Raw genomic sequence first — 19,913 nt, 5'->3', positions numbered from 1 at the left:
ATCGACATGGAGCTGCTGAAGGAAAGGGAGATCGACAGGAGCAGGCTGCAGCTCAAACAACTCCTGGGAGAGGGCGCTTTTGGACATGTCGTCGAGGCAACGCTGACGCAACCTGAGGAAGACGATGTGGTGGTAGCTGTCAAGAAACTCAAAGGTGATTAAGATACTAAATGTGGGCATTATAAGGAACATTGCAGTAGATAACAGTGTCAGTTCAAGAGTTCATGATTGTGCTTACTAATAGCTAAATATTAAATTACTCATAACTGTACTACGTATCGCTAAATGTGTACATTTTGGTGTTTCTCCAGACGATGATGACCCCCAGGCCAGACAAGATCTTCTGCGGGAAACCTGCATCATGTTGTTGTGCGGTAACCATGACAACGTCCTCGGGCTGAAAGGCATCTGTTTTAGAGACGGTCAGTTCAAAATCATTGTGGCTCATGAATGTTTTTGTTTGCGTGCAATCACAGCACTCACTTATACATAATATGAAGACATGTAGATGTGCAGCCATACTAAAACATTTTATTGTAGGCCCGCTCCAACTGGTTCTGGAATATGCCGAACACGGGAGTCTCCTTCACCTGCTGTGGACGTTACGTGCGGAGTCCAAACTCAACAGGACCGTTCTGGTCAACAAACGGCACATCTTCGAGAACATGATGGTGGAGGTCTGCTGCGGACTGGAGCACCTGGCGACCAGGAGGGTAAGGGAATCTTACGAAACTGTTCATATCTCCTCCTTCAGATTCTCTGTAAAACATTCTACAGATTTACTACAATAATCACCACTTATATGTGGGAGGTTTGCCATCGTTTTCTGAAGTAATTGAAACACTCAAAACTGCTAGAGACACGAGGCAAATGGGTTGCTTACATTCTATGTCCAGCTGGTTCACCGAGACATCGCGGCCCGGAACATCCTGATCTGTGGGAAGGGAACCGCCAAGATCGCGGACTTCGGGCTGGCCCGGGACATGTACGCTGTGGGGTACCATCGGCAGGACAGGGTAGGTTCATTCAAAGTAGAAAATTAAGTTCAAAATAGGAAAGGTGGATTCTATTCAGCTGCAGATCCTGCAGTCTTGTCACAGCCGGATTTGGATAGAAATTGAAGTAGCTGTCCTTCCTTGTCTCTCCAGGGCCGCGACCTGCTGCCGCTGAAGTGGATGGCCCCGGAGGGCCTGAAGAACGAGGCTAGGTTCACTCACAAGAGCGACATGTGAGTTTAAACAATTTTCCCTGAAACAAACATACATGGTACATACAGCAGTTCATCTTTACATCTTCGATATAACTAAACTGCAATACTGCTACCCTTTTTCCTTAATTCCTAACACCATTGAGTTTTTAATTTTCTAGATGGTCTTTTGGGGTTCTGTTGTGGGAGGTGGCGCAGCTGGGCCGCACGCCGTACCCTGGGATGGAGGGGGCAGACAGAATATATGATGCTCTGCAAAACCACTTCAGACTCCCCAGGCCTCAGCTGTGTACAGAAGAAAGGTGAGCCCGGGATGTTTCTTGAGAGAAACTACTAAGTCCATACAAGAGTGAACGAGACAGGAAAATCTTTGTCAAGGTTAGCCCAAAACAAGACGGCGGGTGGTATAGACTTCTGGGTATACCTTAAACACCTTTGGTCACTTTTCTAGGCTTGTATCCAATCATGTTATAGCTGCTGAATCCCTTTTGTTGCTTAGTTTCGTTTCGATCCCTTTCGCGCCCAGATACCAGCTGATGCTGAAATGCTGGAAGTTTAACGAGAAGACCAGGCCGGACGCCACAACTGTCAGGAAACTACTGCAGGCGGATCCCAACGTGAGATATTCTTACAAATATACCCATAAATCTCACAATATTGTCTTGAATATTTTTCTCGATGCCAATCACAATTTGTTTAAATGTTGTTACGTAATCAGGTATGTAACATTTATAGCTAATTTAACAGTTATTCTTGGTCCATTTTGTTACATTAGGGCTTCTTCTATTTCACCGCACCTGCGGCAACAGTGAAGGCACCGGCAACGCCGGTATGAGACTACCACATTGGACGTCAGGACAAAGCCGTTAGTCTGAACAAGAACAGAGGACAATGTGTGCACTGTATATAGAATGAAAGATTGATAAAACCAAGGTCCATTTAACTGTAATTTCAATTTTGTCCAGCCATCGCGGAGGAAAATGCATATGGTTAACAATGCCTATAACTGAGCCTATTGCAACTTTGTAGCAATGCTTTTGGAAATGAAATATTGATATGTACTTATTCTTTGTTGATATAAGACCTACGTAAGTATCCTCCATGTATAACTTTATCTTTGAAAAGCTTGGTTGGAATTCTGTTTTCCGGTCTACGATGTCAGTATACGCTTCTATTCATTGATAGGATGCAAGCCTATTGTTTGGACAAAGTTGGTGACAAGGAATAAATCATATGGTACAGTCGATATCATCATTCGTTTCTACTTATTGAATCAACGGTAGTGTACTGTTTGGTCAAACTGGGTTCCATTGATCTTATTTGCAACGGCAAGGAATACATGTAGAAAGTGTAGAAGTAACGTAATCCATTTCCTTAATGAAAAGTACCAAGTAATCGGAGTGGGAATGCTGTTGAAACTTTTGGCACAAAATAGTTCATCACAGATTTAATTGTCTTTGGATATGTCAATCCTGACTGACGCTATAAGTAACATATTCTATTTGTTTAATGAAAAGTATCAAGTAATTGGAAGGCAATCGCTCCTGAACGTTTGGCACAAAATAGTTCATCACAGCATTAATTGTCCTTGGACATGTCGACCCTGGCTGACAGTCTCTTGCAGCCGTACCTGGAGAAGACCGGCCTTTCTCTAGGGTAAAACTGCATCTCATCAACTATTGGCTGTGCCGTTTCCATGGAAACCGTGCGTCCATCTGTGGCCAGCTTCACCTCTGCACATTTCAGGACATGTTCTCTCTCCAGGGGCAGGAAAGGCACCAAGTAACGATTTGAGATTTTCCCGCCCAAATCTCCTGGCCAGACGAGTTGTGGCCTGTCCGAGTCCGTGGCCTCTGGAGACACGTCTTCAGTTGGGGGTGGGGCAGTTGCCATGGTAGCGGGGTGATTGACAGGAGCATGGCCTTCTGGGATGTTTCTGTGTTGTTTGACAGTAGAAGCAGTTTTGGCGGATTTACTAGATGCAGAGTCAATACCAGATGGTTTTGGAATTTGTTCCAGCTGTCTGAAGAGATCCTGTATCTCATCTTCTCTGATGCTCTCCCTAGATTTGCCTTTGCTCAACTCCTCTAGCAAGTACCTACTCAAATACAGTTCTCCCGTACTGTAGATGAAGATGTACATACTGTTTGAGGTGTCTTCTTCGAGCAAGGACAGAAGTCCGTCGGCTAAGTCGGGATAAACTTTCTCCATTTCGTCGAATACAAACAGGTGCCTCTTAAGGTTGCTATATGAGATGTTTCCCTTAACCCAGTGGCGGACTTGTTCTCTGTACAACTGTGCCTCCTCCGGGTGTGGGAAATGGTGGGGAATGATGAACTCATGTACTTGAACTCCGCAATTCTCAGACAGAAACGTAGACACGATCCTACTCACGAACGTCTTCCCCACACCTGAAGGCCCGAGGAAAGACATCACCAGAGGTGCGCTGCCGTGTGTCTCCGCCAGGTTGCCAAACAGCGCTTCTAGAACGACTCTCTTGGCGATGTGCTGTCCAAATAACCTTTGGTTTAGCTCTTCTTCTAGAGCTGAAATGCTGCAGGGGTTCCCTTCATTGATATTGTCATGTTCGTAAAGCTGAACAGCAGTGACTGCGATAACACAGACGGTCAAGACTGCGATGAGAGGAAGAATAAAAGATCTCTGGCTGCATTTCTTTGGTTTCTTGACATCCTCTATCTTTGATTTCTCGTCAGTGGCAGCTTGGGTGTGGTTGTTGTTGGAGTTGGTTTCGGGATATCCCAACTTTCTGTGGCGTAACGTTTTCTTCTTTGCTGGAGGCGTGGACAGGTTTCTGCCTGGTTTGGGGGATGACCTGGTCGGGGATTCTGTGATTGAAAAATTAGCAAAATAAGAGTAAATCTAAAAGAAAGCTGAAAAGACACAACTTTTTTCATAATTACACATTTAACATGGCACTAACAGTTCTGCATTTTACTACACACCCCTTCCGCGATGTTTACATACATTTACATTCATCCACACATGTTCAATATCACATTCTAATGATTGGCCCCCCTCCCCTCCCCTTCTAGTCTAATGCCACGCTTTTTTGATCATATTCAAGAAAAAAAACTATGGACTTACCTGACATGGACGGCTGCAGCGATCGGGGCACGGGAATATTTCCGTATCTACCGACGTCTCTATTACCTGGGGACATCGCGGGGAGGGAGAGGCATTTCGGGGACATCCCCTGTCTCGTCTGGGCCTCGCGTTTACGTACAGGTGACGTCAGAGCGGCACCGGAGCTGTGGCTACTCTTCAGAGGAAGCGAGGCATGATGGGTAGACCAGAGGCTGGTTGTGGAAGACATTTCTGATGTACTACCAGACGCAAAAGGCGACCGTTGGCTGTGGTTTAAGTGTCTATCAGGGGGTACAGTTAAAGCATTGCTGTAGGCTGGTGCTGTTGAGGTTGGGCTTTCGTGTACAAGGAGAGGGGAGATAGGAGGGGGAGAGGCTTTCTTGGTACCTTTACCAGTATTAGGAATGTATGAAGGGGTGTGGTGGGTTGGGGATCTGAAGTAAGCAGGGACGGACAGTGTTTTCCTGAGTGGAAAACTCTGTTCGTTCTGTGGGACTTGCTGTTGTCTCCAAACTGTACTGTTGGTTCCTGGGTACGGCTGCAGGGAACCGTTGACAGAGTTTAGCGAGGACCATGACTGTGTCGCCGATACTACCTGGAAACGTAAATATTTGTAAACATAAAACAAAAACATTCCATAGCCTGACCACACAGTGGTGGTGAACTTGTAAGCAATAATATTCAAATATGTACAGCACATATCTTACGCTATAACATACATAAATAGCATAATTAAGAAAAACTCACCTGATGCAATAACGCCTTATTTGGAAGTTGGTTGGTTTTGGACGGGCCGTTTCCGGTTGTACTTTGATAGGTTGGGTATTGCCGATTGTTGTTCAGCATCATTTCTTGTTTATATGCCTTCTGTTGAGCGTTGCAGCGTTAAGGTTAATCGAAGAACGAGCTTTCATGAGTAAGAGTATGTGCATCTTAGGAATGTACATGCAACTTGAATCTGACTGAAGGCCGTAACATAATTAGTGTGTGCGTGTAACGTTTTTTAATACTTAGGTCTCAAGAACACACAAATTCAGACTGCGTCAGGTACGACCGAATTTCAGTCCACACTACGATACCTTACCCCTTTCTACACTCCTAAACTTTGTGACTATTATCTAGCTTCCAATTCAAGCGCACCTACCTTCAAACGTGGAACATATCTCACCTTGAGACTTGTTGAGAGAGTTTTACGGAATGAATGACTTTGCAGTGACGAAAAACTCACTTCCGCGCCGCCATTTTAAATCCCGTGACCTGACCCCTCACCTTTGCCCCCGGACCAACATGGCGGACCCCCTGGCTCTGTTTGCAGGCGACGACAGCGATTCTGACAGCGATTCTAGCGAAAACGGCGACGCTCAGGCCGCTAAAAACGCACAGGGAACAGAGATAAAGAAACAGCAGAGTAAACCGGCTAACGCGCTGCCGGATCCGTTGTCTCTTCTGGCCTCCCACGGGCCGGCCGAGTTTCCTGGACAGACCGCACGAGAGAGGGATAGACTGGGAGAGGAGGACGGTGAAGGCACCGGAACCGGTCAGTGTGGAACGAACATGGGAGGGAGGATAGGACTGGGGTGAAGAACAGAGTCTCTCTCTCTCTCTCTCTCTCTCTCTCTCTCTCTCTCTTTGTGTGTGTGTGCAGTTGTATGTGTGTGCGAGTGTGTAAATGCAGTTGTATTTGTGTGTGTGTGTGTGTGTGGGGGGGGTTATTGAGTGAGTGTGTGTGTCTGTATGCCTGTGTGTGTTTGTATGTTTGTGTATGTGTGTGTGCGTGTTTGTATGTATGTATGCGTGTGTGTGTATACAGTTGTATTCAATGTCGTGTGAGTACTAGTACAGTTTGTGTGTGACTTTGTGTTCGTGTCTATATATGTGTGAGTGTGTGAATAGGTGTGTTACAGAGTACATGTGTTAAGTTGAACATGTCCATTTTATTATGTGTCTCTGATCTACAAAATCACACACATGCTAACATCATTACTACTAGTAATACTAGTATGCGTCTTCTGGCCGCTGCCTTCTTTTCATGACCTGTGATTTTCTCCCTCACAGCCCCAAGATGAGGACTGACATCTCTGACTGCCATGTTCTGTTTGTTGTTATGGATTTTTCTTACCTCTCTGATTCCCTCCACCACAGCCCCCAGATGAGGAGTATGTACCGTACTCGTACCGTGCGAAAGGCTCCGCCGCTCTTCCCGCGGTCTCGTCACACATGACTGAGGAGACCTACGAACCACCACCTCCTGCTGAGGTAAGACTGCACCCAGTTACTTATATCAGCCATTTTTCATTTATTATGATCTATCCAATCATTCATGTCATCCACCTTTTCATTCATTCATTCTTTTTCTATTTAAGGACCCCATTCCCTTTATTGGTGCAATCCAGATTGATCCCTGCTAAACCTTTATTTGCTCTATCATTCATTCCCTCCTTCTCCCATTCTTAATCAATAAACAAAGGCCCTAACAAACCTAGTAGTAATCTCTCCTATCTCATACTTTGTGCTATATCCTATTCTTCTTTAGTCATCCCATGTCTGGAGCTTTTCTCATTCATCCATTCACTCACTCATTCATTCTTTCCCTCCCTCCCTCTCTCCCTTCTTCAGGACCCCACATCAGAAGGGGACCGTATTCAGAAGGAGATGCGTGCCTGGAACTCGCTGTACCAGTATGAACCGGCGTCCCTGGTGAGGGTGAGTGAAGAGGACAAGGCCGTAGCCAAGATGATCGCCGAGGAGGCCGTGCTGGAGAACATGGAGCTAAACGCTGCACAGAAACGGGCTGCTGAGGAGGACAGAGGTCTGTATGTGTGTGTATGTCTGTCATTCTGTGTGTGTGTGTGTGTGTGTCTGTGTGTTTGTCTGTGTGTGTGGGTCTGTCTGTGTGTGTATGTATGTGTGTTGGTATATCTTTCTTTAGTCTTTCTGTATGTCTGCATCTTTTTGTCTGTCTGTGTGTATGTGCCTGTCTTTGTGTGTCTTTCTGTTTGTGGATGTGTGTTTGTCTGTCTGTGTCTAAATGTTTCTGCAAGTATCAATCTGTGCATGTGTGTCTGTATGTACACTTATGTAGCTCAAAATACCACCTTCATATGCAGGTACCAGTAACTGTACACAGGTAAAATTGGAGCATTGCAGAAAAAGGCATTTTGAGCCCTGGAATGTATGTGTTGATGTGTGTGTCTCCATCTGTAACATGTGTTTTTTCTGTACATCTGTACATGTGTACAATTTCTATTACAATTAAAACACAGGAACAATGTTATTCCAACTGACATTATTTCTTCTCCTCCCTCTCCTTCAGAATCAGAGCGCGGAGCTTCGAACAAGAAGCTGAAGTCCGAGTCATTCCGTCAGAAGGAGAAGCGGAAACGAGACCTGGGGATGGCCAACAGGGAGAAGAGCTACGTGGAGGAGGAGAAGAGAATTCTCAGACAGAGCTTCGGGGACACGTAACAGACTTGGGATGAGGGGGGGGGGGTAATGTACTAGTAGATGTGTTTCACATAACTTCTGCTTCCAATAAGACTACTCCAACAGAGACTTTGTAATAAGTGGGTGGGTGGGTATGAGGGGGGGGGGGTAAATGTACAAGGATTTTGTTTATTGTTTCAAAAACCTCCATTAGTGACAGTACAGTGTGTGTATGTGTGGAGGGAGGGGATCTAGAATTGTATCAGACCTAGAACTTCTGAAGACTTTGTGAACACATAGCAGACTTCTAATAAAGGGGTTGGGGGGGGGGGGTCGATGTACTACTCTGACAGAGCTTTGGGAACATGTAGCACACTTTGTAATGGAAACTGTGTGTGTGTGGAGGGACAAGAACAATGAGGTACTTACTACACAGTAGGATGTATTACATTTTTTACTTCTGAATCTGAAGATTTTGAATGTGTTTATTACAAGTTTGGGGGGGAGGGTAATATAGTATGTGTTTCACTAATGTGTTTCACTATACTCTCTCCTAGTCTCCTTTGAGCTAACCGATGAAGACACATAGCCTTCATACACAAAAAGACGCTTAATTTTCCTAACAATGGAAATCCCCTGCCCGACCTGTGGGGGGGATTCCCCATGACGTCATTGTAAACACCTGCGGAAGTACCTGTTAAACATTGGCTAAAATTACCCGAGAATTTTCAAAAGCTGTATTACTGACAATATTAGGGTAAACCAATTATCCAAACTTCTAAACTGCCGAATTTGGAAACTCTGTATCGCTAACAAACTTGTTTTTATTGTTGTTATTCAACATCGTTCCGTGTAACTATGTAACGTTATCTCTTGGGTTATCTATTCTCAGCTTGCAACCATATATACCATCACAAAACGGGCTCACTGACCTTCATCTTTACAGATAGATTCTTTATTGACTCAACAGAAAGACTTTTGTATGGTCTTCCACAACTTAAGGTGTAACAAAGCTAAATAACCATTACACACACACAACTAACATGCATGAATAAAGTCATCCTATGCACAGAATATACATGTACATTTAACGTACATTTAACGTTATACATGTAGCGTTATATGTATGCGGCGAACTGCGTTCAGAATACATTTGTACATGTCAGCGGTAACAATAAAGGTTCAACTATTCTCTAACATGTAGTCTCTAAGATTTAAACATTCTTTAATGTATTTCCCTAATATGAATTTGGTTGAAGAAGGTGTCTTGTTTATTTCCTGTGTCTTTTTCCTTAGTAATCTGACTGAATTAGAAAAGGATGCTAAAATCTGATGTTAACCTCCTTGATAGGAGGGACTTATTAGTAAGAAACATGAGCAGCATTCTATTTTATTCTCACACTATAAAGTGGTCAACTTCATGATGAAATTGTATTTATATATAGGTAGCAAATATAATGGCCCAGTTACAGTCACCATACAGTTCCATTTGGCATATTGAGTAAACGCTTGTCTGTATTGTAGGGACTATTCTTTATACTTGAAGTTGGCTCCCTTTTGGTGCTCACCAAGGAGTCGAGCCAGACGCAGCCCCTCAAGTGTCTTTGCAACGTCAGGATGTTCGTCATCCTCACCATAGATTCTCCGCCACATCTGTAGTGCCTGTTCAAAGTAGCTGACGGCCTTTCTGTGATCGCCAAACATAAACCAGCCGGCACCCAAGATATTGAGTGACTTGGCGATGTCAGGATGTTCAGTGTTCTCACCATGGATACTCCGCATCATCTGCAGTGACTGTTCATGATAGCTGACGGCCTTTCTGTGGTCACCAAGGTTCAACCAGGCGTTACCCAAGTTGTTAAGTGACCCGGCGATGTCAGGATGTTCAGTGTTCTCACCATGGATACTTCGCATCATCTGTAGTGCCTGTTCATAAAAGCTGAGAGCCTTTCTGTGGTCACCAAGGTGACTACAGGCGGCACCCAAGTTGTTAAGTGACTTAGCGATGTCAGGATGTTCAGTGTTCTCACCATGGATACTCCGCATCATCTGTAGTGCCTGTTCAAAATAGCTGACAGCCTTTCTGTAATCACCAAGGTTCCACCAGGCGGTACCCAAGTTGTTAAGTGACGCGGCGATGTCAGGATGTTCAGTGTCCTCACCATGGATTCTCCGCCTCATCTGTAGTGCCTGTTCAAAATAGCTGACGGCCTTTCTGTGATCACCAAGGTCACTCCAGGCGCTACCCAAGTTGTGAAGTGACGCGGCGATGTCAGGATGTTCAGTGTCCTCACCATGGATTCTCCGCCTCATCTGTAGTGCCTGTTCATAATAGCTGACGGCCTTTCTGTAATCACCAAGGTTCCACCAGGCGGCACCCAAGTTGTTAAGTGACGCGGCGATGCCAGGATGTTCAGTGTCCTCACCATAGATACTCCGCCTCATCTGTAGTGCCTGTTCATAATAGCTGACAGCCTTTCTGTAATCACCAAGTACCCCACACATGGCACCCAAGTTGTAAAGTGACACGGCGATGTCAGGATGTTCAGTGTCCTCACCATGGATACTCCGCCTCATCTGTAGTGCCTGTTCATAATAGCTGACGGCCTTTCTGTGATCACCAAGGTCACTCCAGGCGCTACCCAAGTTGTTAAGTGACGCGGCGATGTCAGGATGTTCAGTGTCCTCACCATGGATTCTCCGCCACATCTGTAGTGCCTGTTCAAAATAGCTGACGGCCTTTCTGTAATCACCAAGGTTCCACCAGGCGGTACCCAAGTTGTTAAGTGACGCGGCGATGTCAGGATGTTCAGTGTCCTCACCAAAGATACTCCGCCTCATCTGTAGTGACTGTTCATGATAGCTGACAGCCCTTCTGTAATCACCAAGGTTCCTCCAGGCGAGACCCAAGTTGCCAAGTGACGTGGCGATGTCAGGATGTTCAGTATCCTCCCCGTGGATACTCCGCCTCATCTGTAGAGCCGGTTCATGATAGCTTATTGACTTTCTGTGATCACCAAGGTGCCCCCAGGCGTAACCCAAGTTGTGAAGTAACCCGGCGATATCAGGATGTTCAGTGTCCTCACCATGAATACTCCGCCTCATCTGTAGTGACTGTTTAAAATAGCTGATGGCCTTTCTGTAATCACCAAGGTTCTTCCAGGCGGTACCCAAGTTGTTAAGTGACGTGGTGATGTCAGAATGTTCAGTGTCCTCACCATGGATTTTCCGCTTTATCTGTAGTGACTGTTCATGATAGCTGACGGCCTTTCTGTAATCACCAAGGTACAGCGAGGCGGTACCCAATTTGCTAAGTGAGTCGGCGATGTCAGGATGTTCAGTGTCCTCACCATGGATACTCCGCATCATCTGTAGTGCCTGTTCATGATAGCTGATGGCCTTTCTGTGATCACCAAGGTGACTCCAGGCAAGACCCAAGTTGTCGAGTGACGCGGCGATGTCAGGATGTGGTGTTCCCTCACCGTGTTTAGCAACCTCATCTTGTAGTGCCAGTTCCGCGCATGACTTCATCTTTTCGTACTCACACAGACTGTCATATACGACTGCTTGTAACTTTCGTGAGTTGTCAAACAAAACAGGCGTTTCTACCGGCGTTGTGTGGATTTGGATAAGTTGTGGAATTAAGGCCTTTAATGGTGTTGCTGTGTAATGGTACCTCATCAGTTGTTTTGTATTGGAGAAGTAAAACACTTTCCTCAACTTCTCTCCCACATCTGTGTTATCAGACATGAACGATAAGGCTGACATGTTCTCCACCTGTCCACGGTTGTTCATGTATGTCCGTAGCCTCAGTTCTGCTGAGATGCTGACCAGCACCATCAAGTGATGCGCGTTCTCACTGTTGATGACTCCTTTCTTGTGCATCTTCTGAATAGTCTCCCATATTGTGGTGGGTTGTATACCATAGAACAGTGCCCAACACGACACTGCAAGGGTCGAAAATCGATAGATGTCTTTCTTCACATCTAGCAGTCTCGATGTTGGTTCTTCGAGTGTAAATGTTTGGTTATTTGTATTTTCGCTCATAATGCTACATGCTTGTAACACAGATACCACCTTACCACTACTCTGTAGTAGCCAAGTCCACAAGGCGGAATACACATCGACCAGGTCCTGCTCTCCTGTGATCAAACACACATTCTCCAATATGGTGTCGAGGTGGTAGCCTTTCTTTGAATGCAAAGTCGGATCGTCTTGCATGATTTTGTCCAAATTACGCTCCAAGTTTTCAATTAAAACCTTTGTCATCTCACTCGGTGTGTGAATAAGTTCAGCTGTTTCACCCCTGCCCAGTGGAGTCTTGCATGCATGCGGCATGGATCCGTCGAACGCGAACCCGCGCGGCGTTACAGAGTCGTAGAACCAGCTGTCCAGTGGGTCTTTGGAGGAGAAATCATTGAGCGACTTGATCGCCATGGTCGGGAGGATGGTTTCTCCCAGGTTGATGACTTTGAGATGCAGATAGTGAGTGAGATTGCGGAAATACCCGACGTTACTCTCTGTTTCCTCCTCTATCAGGATGGCGAACTCCAGATCAGAGTACGGGGTTACTAACCCTGTGGCAAGTGAACCCAGGCCTATCATGGCGTACTTACAGGGAGGGGGGCCCATTGCCTCCATACATTCATCTACAAGGCCAGATATTAACGTTTGTCTCTGTTCAGCAATTGTTGTTTGGAACAATGTTATGATCGCTTCCGCTCTCTGCTTCTCCACTTCTCTTATCTCTGGATCATCGTCATCAAGACTGTAAGGATCGATCTCCTGCTCGATTTGTTTCAGCTTGTCTTCTACCTGCTCTCGGTCTTTCTTCAGTATTGATTTGTGTTTCTCCGAGTCACTGGTGTTCACTACTTGTTTGGTCCCCAGCACGTGCTCAACAAATAACTGGCTAACTTGTAGGATTGTTTGTTTGATGCCTTCTCTATCTTCTGTCCTTGCTCTGACCAGTGCGGCATTACGGAGTGCTGCAGCCTTGGTGAAGTCACTTCCGTCTTTCGACTTCTTTCCTCTTTCCAGGTAGACATCGCTTAGCCTGCACAGGGGCTCCGCCTCTTTCATGTATTGGTCTGTAGTTGGTTCTAAGAAAAAAGGATTGAAGGTTATGAAGACACGTCTTATTTCATGTTGCATAGATATAAATTAGAAGTCTTCAAACTGGTGGTTTGTGTACCTTTTTCAGCACTGTCGAAATTCTATTTATCTACCTTTTGTACGTTGCATATTTCAACATTGAATGAATGCATGCATATATTGTTGTGATACTTTTTCTCTTGGCCCTTGTGATATATTAGAATTGCCATATGAATCATACTTCAACAGCATGACATTAAAACACACTGCTATACATTTATACAATTAGATTCGAAAAACTGTGTTTTGACTGTTTTAGGTACGTACGTTTCACATGTACGGCCTTGAGCGCAGCTGCAAAGTGCTTCTCTGCCGTGTCCAGGTCTCCTGTTTGCAGGGCCCTGCAGCCCTTCTGTAACTGTTCTCTGTACATCCTGCAACATAGGACCATGTCATACATGTTTGCTGTATAATGAGAGATAAATGATGTACTATATCAGAATTGGTGGGGCAGATTTTGATGCGTTTAGTTTAGATTTTTGCACGACATCTTGTTCTTTGCGCTGTATAGACAGGATTTACAAAACACTTAGGCGTTCAGACTTAATGTTAATTACTCACACCTTAATTTAAAACATTGGTGAGCTCGTTTTGTTCTTTGCGCCGCATAGAGAAGTTTTACAAAGCACTTTACCGAGGGCAGGCGTTTAGACTGATGTCTTAAATGCTGTATTGCCTTACACCTTAATCTTAAAAACATGGATAAATTAGTTTTAAAGTTTTACGAAAGACTTTAAACTAGATTGATGGAACTTACCTGGAATTGTCTGCTGTAGGGACGTTTTGACCTTGAAGAACAGTCGTGACCTTGGCAGATCCAGTTGGCGGCCACCTGTTTGTGCTTTTGCCCCTCAGGAGCAACTAAAGGTAACAATTGGAGAAACCTTAACGTCTGACATAACAAACAAGAGTTCCACGATCTCATACCTTCGCCAAATGATGTTAACCCTTGCGGGTGACGAATTATACAATTTTAATCATTGATTTTGTAAATAAGAGCCTCATTTGCATGGATTATATCAGTTGATCATATTCTCCATCCAATGACAGCCTTATCATAACAAAAAGGCTATTATAGAACTTCCTCATAAATTATGCAAATCAGGTCAAAATTTGAATAAATTATATTTATTGATGTTCACCTTCACTTAACTTCCAAATGTGGCAAGTATGAAATTCGGGGTGCAGCAGTTACAACTATGGAATTATAAGAATTTGCCATTAATTATGCAAATTAGGTCCTCATTTACATAATCTATATCCTCAGATGTTTTTCTCGTTCTCAAGTAGATGTCACAAGTGTTTCATAGTTCTATTATCGAACAAAGCAGATTTATAGAATTTCCTCATTAATTATGCAAATTAGCTCCTGATTTGCATAATTGTCATCTGATTATGTCCAGCATCACTTCAACTACCTACATACCAAAAATCACGACAATACGTCAACCGGTTCTTGAGTTATCGTCCTTCAATTTTTTTTCAACAAATGCTCCTGCAGTTCTAGAACAAGGCGCTAGGGGACCCAAACTCATGTCACTTCTTCCCTACCCCAAGAGCTATCTACCAACCAAAATTCATGACCCTAGCATGTCCAGAACATGAGATATCAAAACCGGAAGTTCAGCTGCAGTACCTAGGAAAGCCGCAAGGGGGCCAAAATCTAATCATTTCTAGGTCTCATAAAGACCTACCCACCTACCAAGTTTCATTCCAATCCATCCACTGCTTCTCGAGTTATCTTGCTAAACCACACACAAACACACCCACACACACACACACACACAGACAAACACTACTGAAAACATAACCTTCTTGGCGAAGGTAATAAATAATTATATAATAGTTAACAATCAAACTTTCATTTACCAGTAGATTCACGATGAGGCGACCTTAGCACCTGAATGAACCTGATGAACATGTTGGCAACTGTACAAAATGTTGTTTTATGGAATAAAACACTAACCCGCCCTCTTCTTTCCGCCATGTCCTTCCTGACTTTTGCTGCGTGCAGTAAGCGATGTGTGAGGACGGTTTTCCCATGTGGATCGTCACATCGCTCCAGGGCTGTGCTGTACAGGGCTGTGGCCTTGGTCAAGTGTCTGGGCTCCTTTAAGTCTCGTCCTCTCTTAAGATTCACGTCTCCGAGACTTTTCATGGATTCTACTTCTAACAGCTTGTTCCTCTCCGCTATTCCTTCTACAAGAATCTTCGTGTAGCCCTCTAAGATGGAGTCCATATGGCCACCACTAGCCCATGACTTGTCCAAGTCTTGAAAGATTTCTGAAGTGCTTGCAACAGAATTAATGCTTGTGTTCCTGGTTGATCCAGCTATGTGCGTTTTCTGCCTGAGTTTCTCGGCGAGTTTGACCCTATGTTGGAGAGACTCGCCTTCCCCCGGGTCCTCACACCAGAGCAGCGCGGCCCTGTACAGGTTCAGGCCCCGCTCCAAGTTCCGCGGAGCTTCGGTCTTGTAGAGTCTTCCTTTCTCCACGTTCAAGTCTCCCAGGCTCTTCAGTACCTCCACTTCCTGCAGCCTGTCCATATCAGACATGGCGGCCAGAAGGGCGCGGCCGTACCCCGTCTGGGCCAGGTCATACCTGTTAGCCGCCACAAACCTCCGACATTGCACGTCTGCAGGGAGAAGGGTCCCCGCAACACGCAGTATGTTGGACATGGTGATCGGGCTGGTAATGATATCCAGATACAAGATTACTGACGAGGTCTACAAACGACTTTCATTTGCAGCGGAATATATCGCAAAGTGGTGAAACGATGTGGCGTCTGCTCATTCCCTTTGTTGTTGTGATCTGTGTACTAACGACGCTCATGGCAGCGGTATGTTAATTACATGGCTGCACGCGATGGCTGCACGCAAGTGGGAAATAAAAATAAAGCAGTCAATGGGAAGATACTGTATTGCATCACCAAATGACAAAGAATGTGCAGTTCCCTGGGTGCTGACAGGTGGCGTGACTACACTGTAACCATGGCAACTCGGGGCGTGGTTTAATACAATGCTAGCTGCCACAATCACCGGTCTGGATATGCTTTGCTGGCTGCTGGTTTTCTATGCGTTATAAGAAGAATTTGCAGTCGGTCATCATGACTTCTCGGACCTCATAGAAAAGAGCTGATGAAATAACTATTTCCGGGTTAGCAGACACTGAACATTGATCAGCAGGTAGGGAATGCTGTTAACAGTACTTGTATGTTTGGCTTTCCTATGTTTCTGGCATTCTAAATACCTTACATAGAGCGGTAGATAAAAAGCAGTGTATGTTGTCAACAGCCGATAGGATACCGGTCTGCCCTATGTTTCTATAGCTTCCATTTTGTTGTAGTCTAAAGCTCCACATACTTTATATCCAGCTCGTACATGTAGATCTATCCACGGTGCTGATTGGCCCATCGGTGGATCTATTCACGGTGCTGATTGACCCATTGGTGGATCTGTCCACGGTGCTGATTGGCCAAAGGTGGATCTATTCACGGTGCTGATTGGCCCATTGGTGGATCTGTCCACGGTGCTGATTGGCCAAAGGTGGATCTATTCACGGTGCTGATTGGCCCATTGGTGGATCTGTCCATGGTGCTGATTGGCCAAAGGTAGATGTATCCATGGTGCTGATTGGCCCATCGGTGGATCTATCCATGGTGCTGATTGGCCAATCGGTGGATTTGTCCATGGTGCTGATTGGCCAATCGGTGGATTTGTCTATGGTGCTGATTGGCAGCTATGCCTTTAGTGTTGATTTGTTGCTTGTCAAAAGCAACATATTGGCTGATTGGCTGTTTGCTACCTTCCCAGCCTGCTGATTGGCTGTTTGCTACCTTCCCAGCCTGCTGATTGGCTGTTTGCTACCTTCCCAGCGTGTTGATTGGCTGTTTGCTACCTTCCCAGCCTGCTGATTGGCTGTTTGCTACCTTCCCAGCGTGTTGATTGGCTGTTTGCTACCTTCCCAGCCTGCTGATTGGCTGTTTTCCCCCCCATACCAACCTGTTGATTGGCTGTTCGGTCCCTTACCGGCGTGCTGATTGGCTGTTAGCTCCCCTCCCAGCGTGCTGATTGGCTGTTAGCTCCCCTCCCAGCGTGCTGATTGGCTGTTTGCCGCCCTACAAGTGTGCTGATTGGCTGTTAGCTCCCCTCCCAGCGTGCTGATTGGCTGTTTGCCGCCCTACAAACGTGCTGATTGGCTGTTAGCTCCCCTCCCAGCGTGCTGATTGGCTGTTGTGTTGCAGGTACGACCCGGGATACGACGGTCCGTACTTCATGATGAACGGGCAGCCTGTGGACGAGTTTGGCCGTCCGGCGTATCCGTACGAGGTGCCTGTGGATCCGTATGGCCGGCCGATAACACCGGGCGACATGGAGGGGGAACACCCGGGATACGGGTACAGATAGGGGAGTGTTTTAATGTTAACTAAACCATTACGACATCAAACTAGACACAGGACTGTTCTAGTAAATGCTGTAACAGGGTTACAACACAGAATGAAACGGTAACAAATTTGTTTTCATATTTCGATCATCTGAATGTACAAATGGTAGGAAATATTCTCATCTGGATGTTCCTTACTCTGAGATACTGGTTCAGATAGAGGGAGACTGATTCAACAAGCTCAACAAGGTCTTAGGTAATATTAAGTACAAAAACAACATAGTAAGAGATACAAGCCAGTATGTTATCGTAAGAAGTATACAAAACAGGTTGAGTTGGTAACAATTTTTTAATATGGAGTAAATCATCAACAATGTAAGATTTTCATTCAAGACTGTCACTGTTATAATGAAGCCAGTATGTTATCGTAACAAGTATACAAAAAGGATGAGCTAACTTGTCACCCAATTTCTCAGTAAAACTGGTACAATTTTCCCTTAGAAATTTGTTCCACAGTGTGTGTAGATATTGTTTTCTTGAATGTGAACATGAACTTTAAAATTATGCTATAGGATCAATTTGTACAATTCTTTTAAAGACTGCAATGTTCACTGTGGCCGGTAGACTTTATAATACCAGAACTCACTTCCAAAGCATGATGTACAACTTATACTATGACAACATAATTCACACTTTATCCTGCTAGTATAAGACCACAGAGTATTCTGGAGGAGTAGAGTCGCTTAAAGTTTGCCTTCTGTGATGCCTGTCTTTACTTGGAGCTGTGTGCACACGTATATTGCTTTGTGATGTTAATAGATCAAATTAAAGAAGCAGGTTATAACATGTCAATGCTTTATTTTGATCCAATCTTTCAAACTGCAGTTCCCTATCAGAAGATAGGTGGCGTGTCTGGACAGTGCACCATGATAACCATAGGCCGGCAGTAGAAGTCCAACACACTGTTGTAGGGGCTTTTGCATTGTTTCTGTTTAGAGGATCAACCAGTAGTATTTCAGTCAGAAGGACAACTGTGTTCTGCAAATCTCGAACTTGACGAAACGTTAACTTTTCACCCAACACCCGCAGGTCAGCTGTCCTGTCTCTGCAGATTTAGACCCCGTTCACACGAATACGCTGTAAGCACTTTCGATCCAGATTCCACCGAAGCCGGATTCAACTGGATCCCCATCTGAACGCTCCAAATCGCATTGAATGCGCCTCGATCCCAAACCACCTAGGGATGTAGTTTCGAAGCGATTTCACCGGATCGCGATTTGCGTCGCAATGTGGCTTCACCGGTTTACTTTACATACTGACCCGGTCATGGATTGCGGGGTGGTATTTCTTCATACGCAATACCAAAATACACATGGCAGCAACTTTAAAAGCAGTAATGGTTCGTGTAAACAGGGCAACTGTCTAGTCTCTGCAGATTTAGACCGTAGCTGATGAGGACTGCTGCTGTGCCAGTTTCTTTCCCATCTGTTCTGCCTGGTTTCTGTACTTTGTCTCTTGTTGCTCATTGCCCAAAGCAGCCCAGGCCGAGGACAGGTTCCTGAGTGTGGTTACAATCCCGGGATGTACTGCAGCCGGAACAAAGACACTACGCTTCTTCTGTAGTGCCTGTTCAAAATAGCTGACGGCTTTTCGGTAATCACCAATGTTCCCCCAGGCGGCGCCCAAGCCGTTAAGTGAGTCGGCGATGTTAGGATGTTCAGTGTCCTCACCATTGATACTCCGCATAATCTGTATTGACTGTTCAAAATAGCTGAGGGCCTTTCTGTAATCACCAAGGTTCCCCCAGGCGTTACCCAAGTTGTTAAGTGACGTGGCGATGTCAGGATGTTCAGTGTTCTCACCATGGATACTCCGCAACATCTGTAGTGACTGTTCATGATAGCTGACGGCCTTTCTAAAATCGCCAAGGTTCCCCCAGGCGTTACCCAAGCTGTTAAGTGACTTGGCGATGTCAGGATGTTCAGTGTCCTTACCATGGATACTCCGCCACATCTGTAGTGACTGTTCATAATGGCTGACAGCCTTTCTGTGATCACCAAGAGCACTCGAAGCGCTACCCAAGTTATTAAGTGACTTGGCGATGTCAGGATGTTCAGTGTCCTCACCATGGATACTCCGCCTCATCTGTAGCGCCTGTTCATGATAGCTGACGGCCTTTCTGTGATCACCAAGGATCCCCCAGGCGGTACCCAAGTTTGTAAGTGACATGGCGATGTCAGGATGTTCAGTGTCCTCACCATGGATACTCCGCCTCATCTGTAGCGCCTGTTCATGATAGCTGACGGCATTTCTGTAATCACCAAGGCCAACCCAGGCGTTACCCAAGTTGTTAAGTGACCCGGCGATGTCAGGATGTTCAGTGTCCTCACCATGGATACTCCGCCTCATCTGTAGTGCCTCTTCGTAATAGCTGACGGCCTTTCTGTGATCACCAAGATAGTTCCAGGCGGTACCCAAGTTGCCAAGTGACGCGGCGATGCCAGGATGTTCAGTGCCCTCACCATGGATACTCCGCTTCATCTGTAGTGACTGTTCATGATAGCTGACGGCCTTTCTGTGATTACCAAGGTGACTCCAGGCAGTACCCAAGTTCGGCCAAGTGACGTGGCGATGTCAGGATC

General features: G+C 45.4%; 4 protein-coding genes and 1 pseudogene across 4 annotated transcripts in view; 2 read left to right on the top strand and 3 right to left on the bottom strand.

Annotated features, from left to right (window-relative positions):
- Positions 1 to 2,042, top strand: part of LOC109461945 — a 17,904-nt gene extending 15,862 nt beyond the window's left edge. The window contains exons 26-32 of the mRNA XM_019758425.1: positions 1 to 154; positions 541 to 713; positions 897 to 1,016; positions 1,149 to 1,228; positions 1,369 to 1,509; positions 1,734 to 1,866; positions 1,983 to 2,042. Coding sequence (XP_019613984.1) covers positions 1 to 154; positions 541 to 713; positions 897 to 1,016; positions 1,149 to 1,228; positions 1,369 to 1,509; positions 1,734 to 1,866; positions 1,983 to 2,042 — 861 coding nt within the window. The remainder of the gene's footprint in view (positions 155 to 540; positions 714 to 896; positions 1,017 to 1,148; positions 1,229 to 1,368; positions 1,510 to 1,733; positions 1,867 to 1,982) is intronic.
- A 642-nt stretch (positions 2,043 to 2,684) lies between these two features.
- On the bottom strand, positions 2,685 to 5,545 carry LOC109461996. The gene is made up of 4 exons (XM_019758478.1): positions 5,457 to 5,545; positions 5,060 to 5,179; positions 4,313 to 4,907; positions 2,685 to 4,053 (listed from the first exon to the last, which is right to left on the bottom strand). The coding sequence occupies exons 2-4, from the start codon at positions 5,159 to 5,161 to the stop codon at positions 2,786 to 2,788; spliced, it is 1,965 nt and encodes a 654-aa protein (XP_019614037.1). The 5' UTR covers positions 5,162 to 5,179; positions 5,457 to 5,545; the 3' UTR covers positions 2,685 to 2,785.
- Positions 5,546 to 5,582: 37 nt separating this feature from the next.
- Positions 5,583 to 7,842, top strand: LOC109462007 (UPF0690 protein C1orf52 homolog). Its single transcript, XM_019758493.1, is given in 5 exon segments — positions 5,583 to 5,767; positions 5,769 to 5,849; positions 6,455 to 6,568; positions 6,929 to 7,121; positions 7,626 to 7,842. Coding segments are annotated over 5 exon segments (708 nt in total). The 5' UTR covers positions 5,583 to 5,599; the 3' UTR covers positions 7,778 to 7,842.
- Positions 7,843 to 8,663: 821 nt separating this feature from the next.
- On the bottom strand, positions 8,664 to 15,566 carry LOC109461984. Its single transcript, XM_019758462.1, has 5 exons — positions 14,856 to 15,566; positions 13,647 to 13,750; positions 13,157 to 13,263; positions 11,894 to 12,837; positions 8,664 to 11,383 (listed from the first exon to the last, which is right to left on the bottom strand). The coding sequence occupies exons 1-5, from the start codon at positions 15,564 to 15,566 to the stop codon at positions 9,263 to 9,265; spliced, it is 3,987 nt and encodes a 1,328-aa protein (XP_019614021.1). The 3' UTR covers positions 8,664 to 9,262.
- A 3,100-nt stretch (positions 15,567 to 18,666) lies between these two features.
- LOC109461982 overlaps positions 18,667 to 19,913 on the bottom strand; it is an 18,310-nt pseudogene continuing 17,063 nt past the window's right edge.

The sequence above is a fragment of the Branchiostoma belcheri genome, unplaced genomic scaffold (genome assembly GCF_001625305.1).
Source record: "Branchiostoma belcheri isolate BF01 breed outbred unplaced genomic scaffold, Haploidv18h27 scaffold98, whole genome shotgun sequence".
Classification (NCBI taxonomy): Eukaryota; Metazoa; Chordata; class Leptocardii; order Amphioxiformes; family Branchiostomatidae; genus Branchiostoma; species Branchiostoma belcheri.
This window is presented reverse-complemented; position numbering and strand designations above follow the sequence as displayed.

What these genes read in the sequence shown, in the direction of transcription:
- LOC109461996 (XM_019758478.1), bottom strand. Translation starts at nt 5,161, where the DNA reads ATGATGCTGAACAACAATCGGCAATACCCAACCTATCAAAGTACAACC. An exon ending in ATAAGGCGTTATTGCATCAG is followed by an intron (nt 4,908 to 5,059) that starts GTGAGTTTTTCT and finishes TTACGTTTCCAG; the next exon opens with GTAGTATCGGCGACACAGTC. An exon ending in GCTGCAGCCGTCCATGTCAG is followed by an intron (nt 4,054 to 4,312) that starts GTAAGTCCATAG and finishes TTTCAATCACAG; the next exon opens with AATCCCCGACCAGGTCATCC.
- LOC109461984 (XM_019758462.1), bottom strand. Translation starts at nt 15,566, where the DNA reads ATGTCCAACATACTGCGTGTTGCGGGGACCCTTCTCCCTGCAGACGTG. An exon ending in TGGCGGAAAGAAGAGGGCGG is followed by an intron (nt 13,751 to 14,855) that starts GTTAGTGTTTTA and finishes TGTTACCTTTAG; the next exon opens with TTGCTCCTGAGGGGCAAAAG. An exon ending in TCGACACCATATTGGAGAAT is followed by an intron (nt 11,384 to 11,893) that starts GTGTGTTTGATC and finishes ACACCATTAAAG; the next exon opens with GCCTTAATTCCACAACTTAT.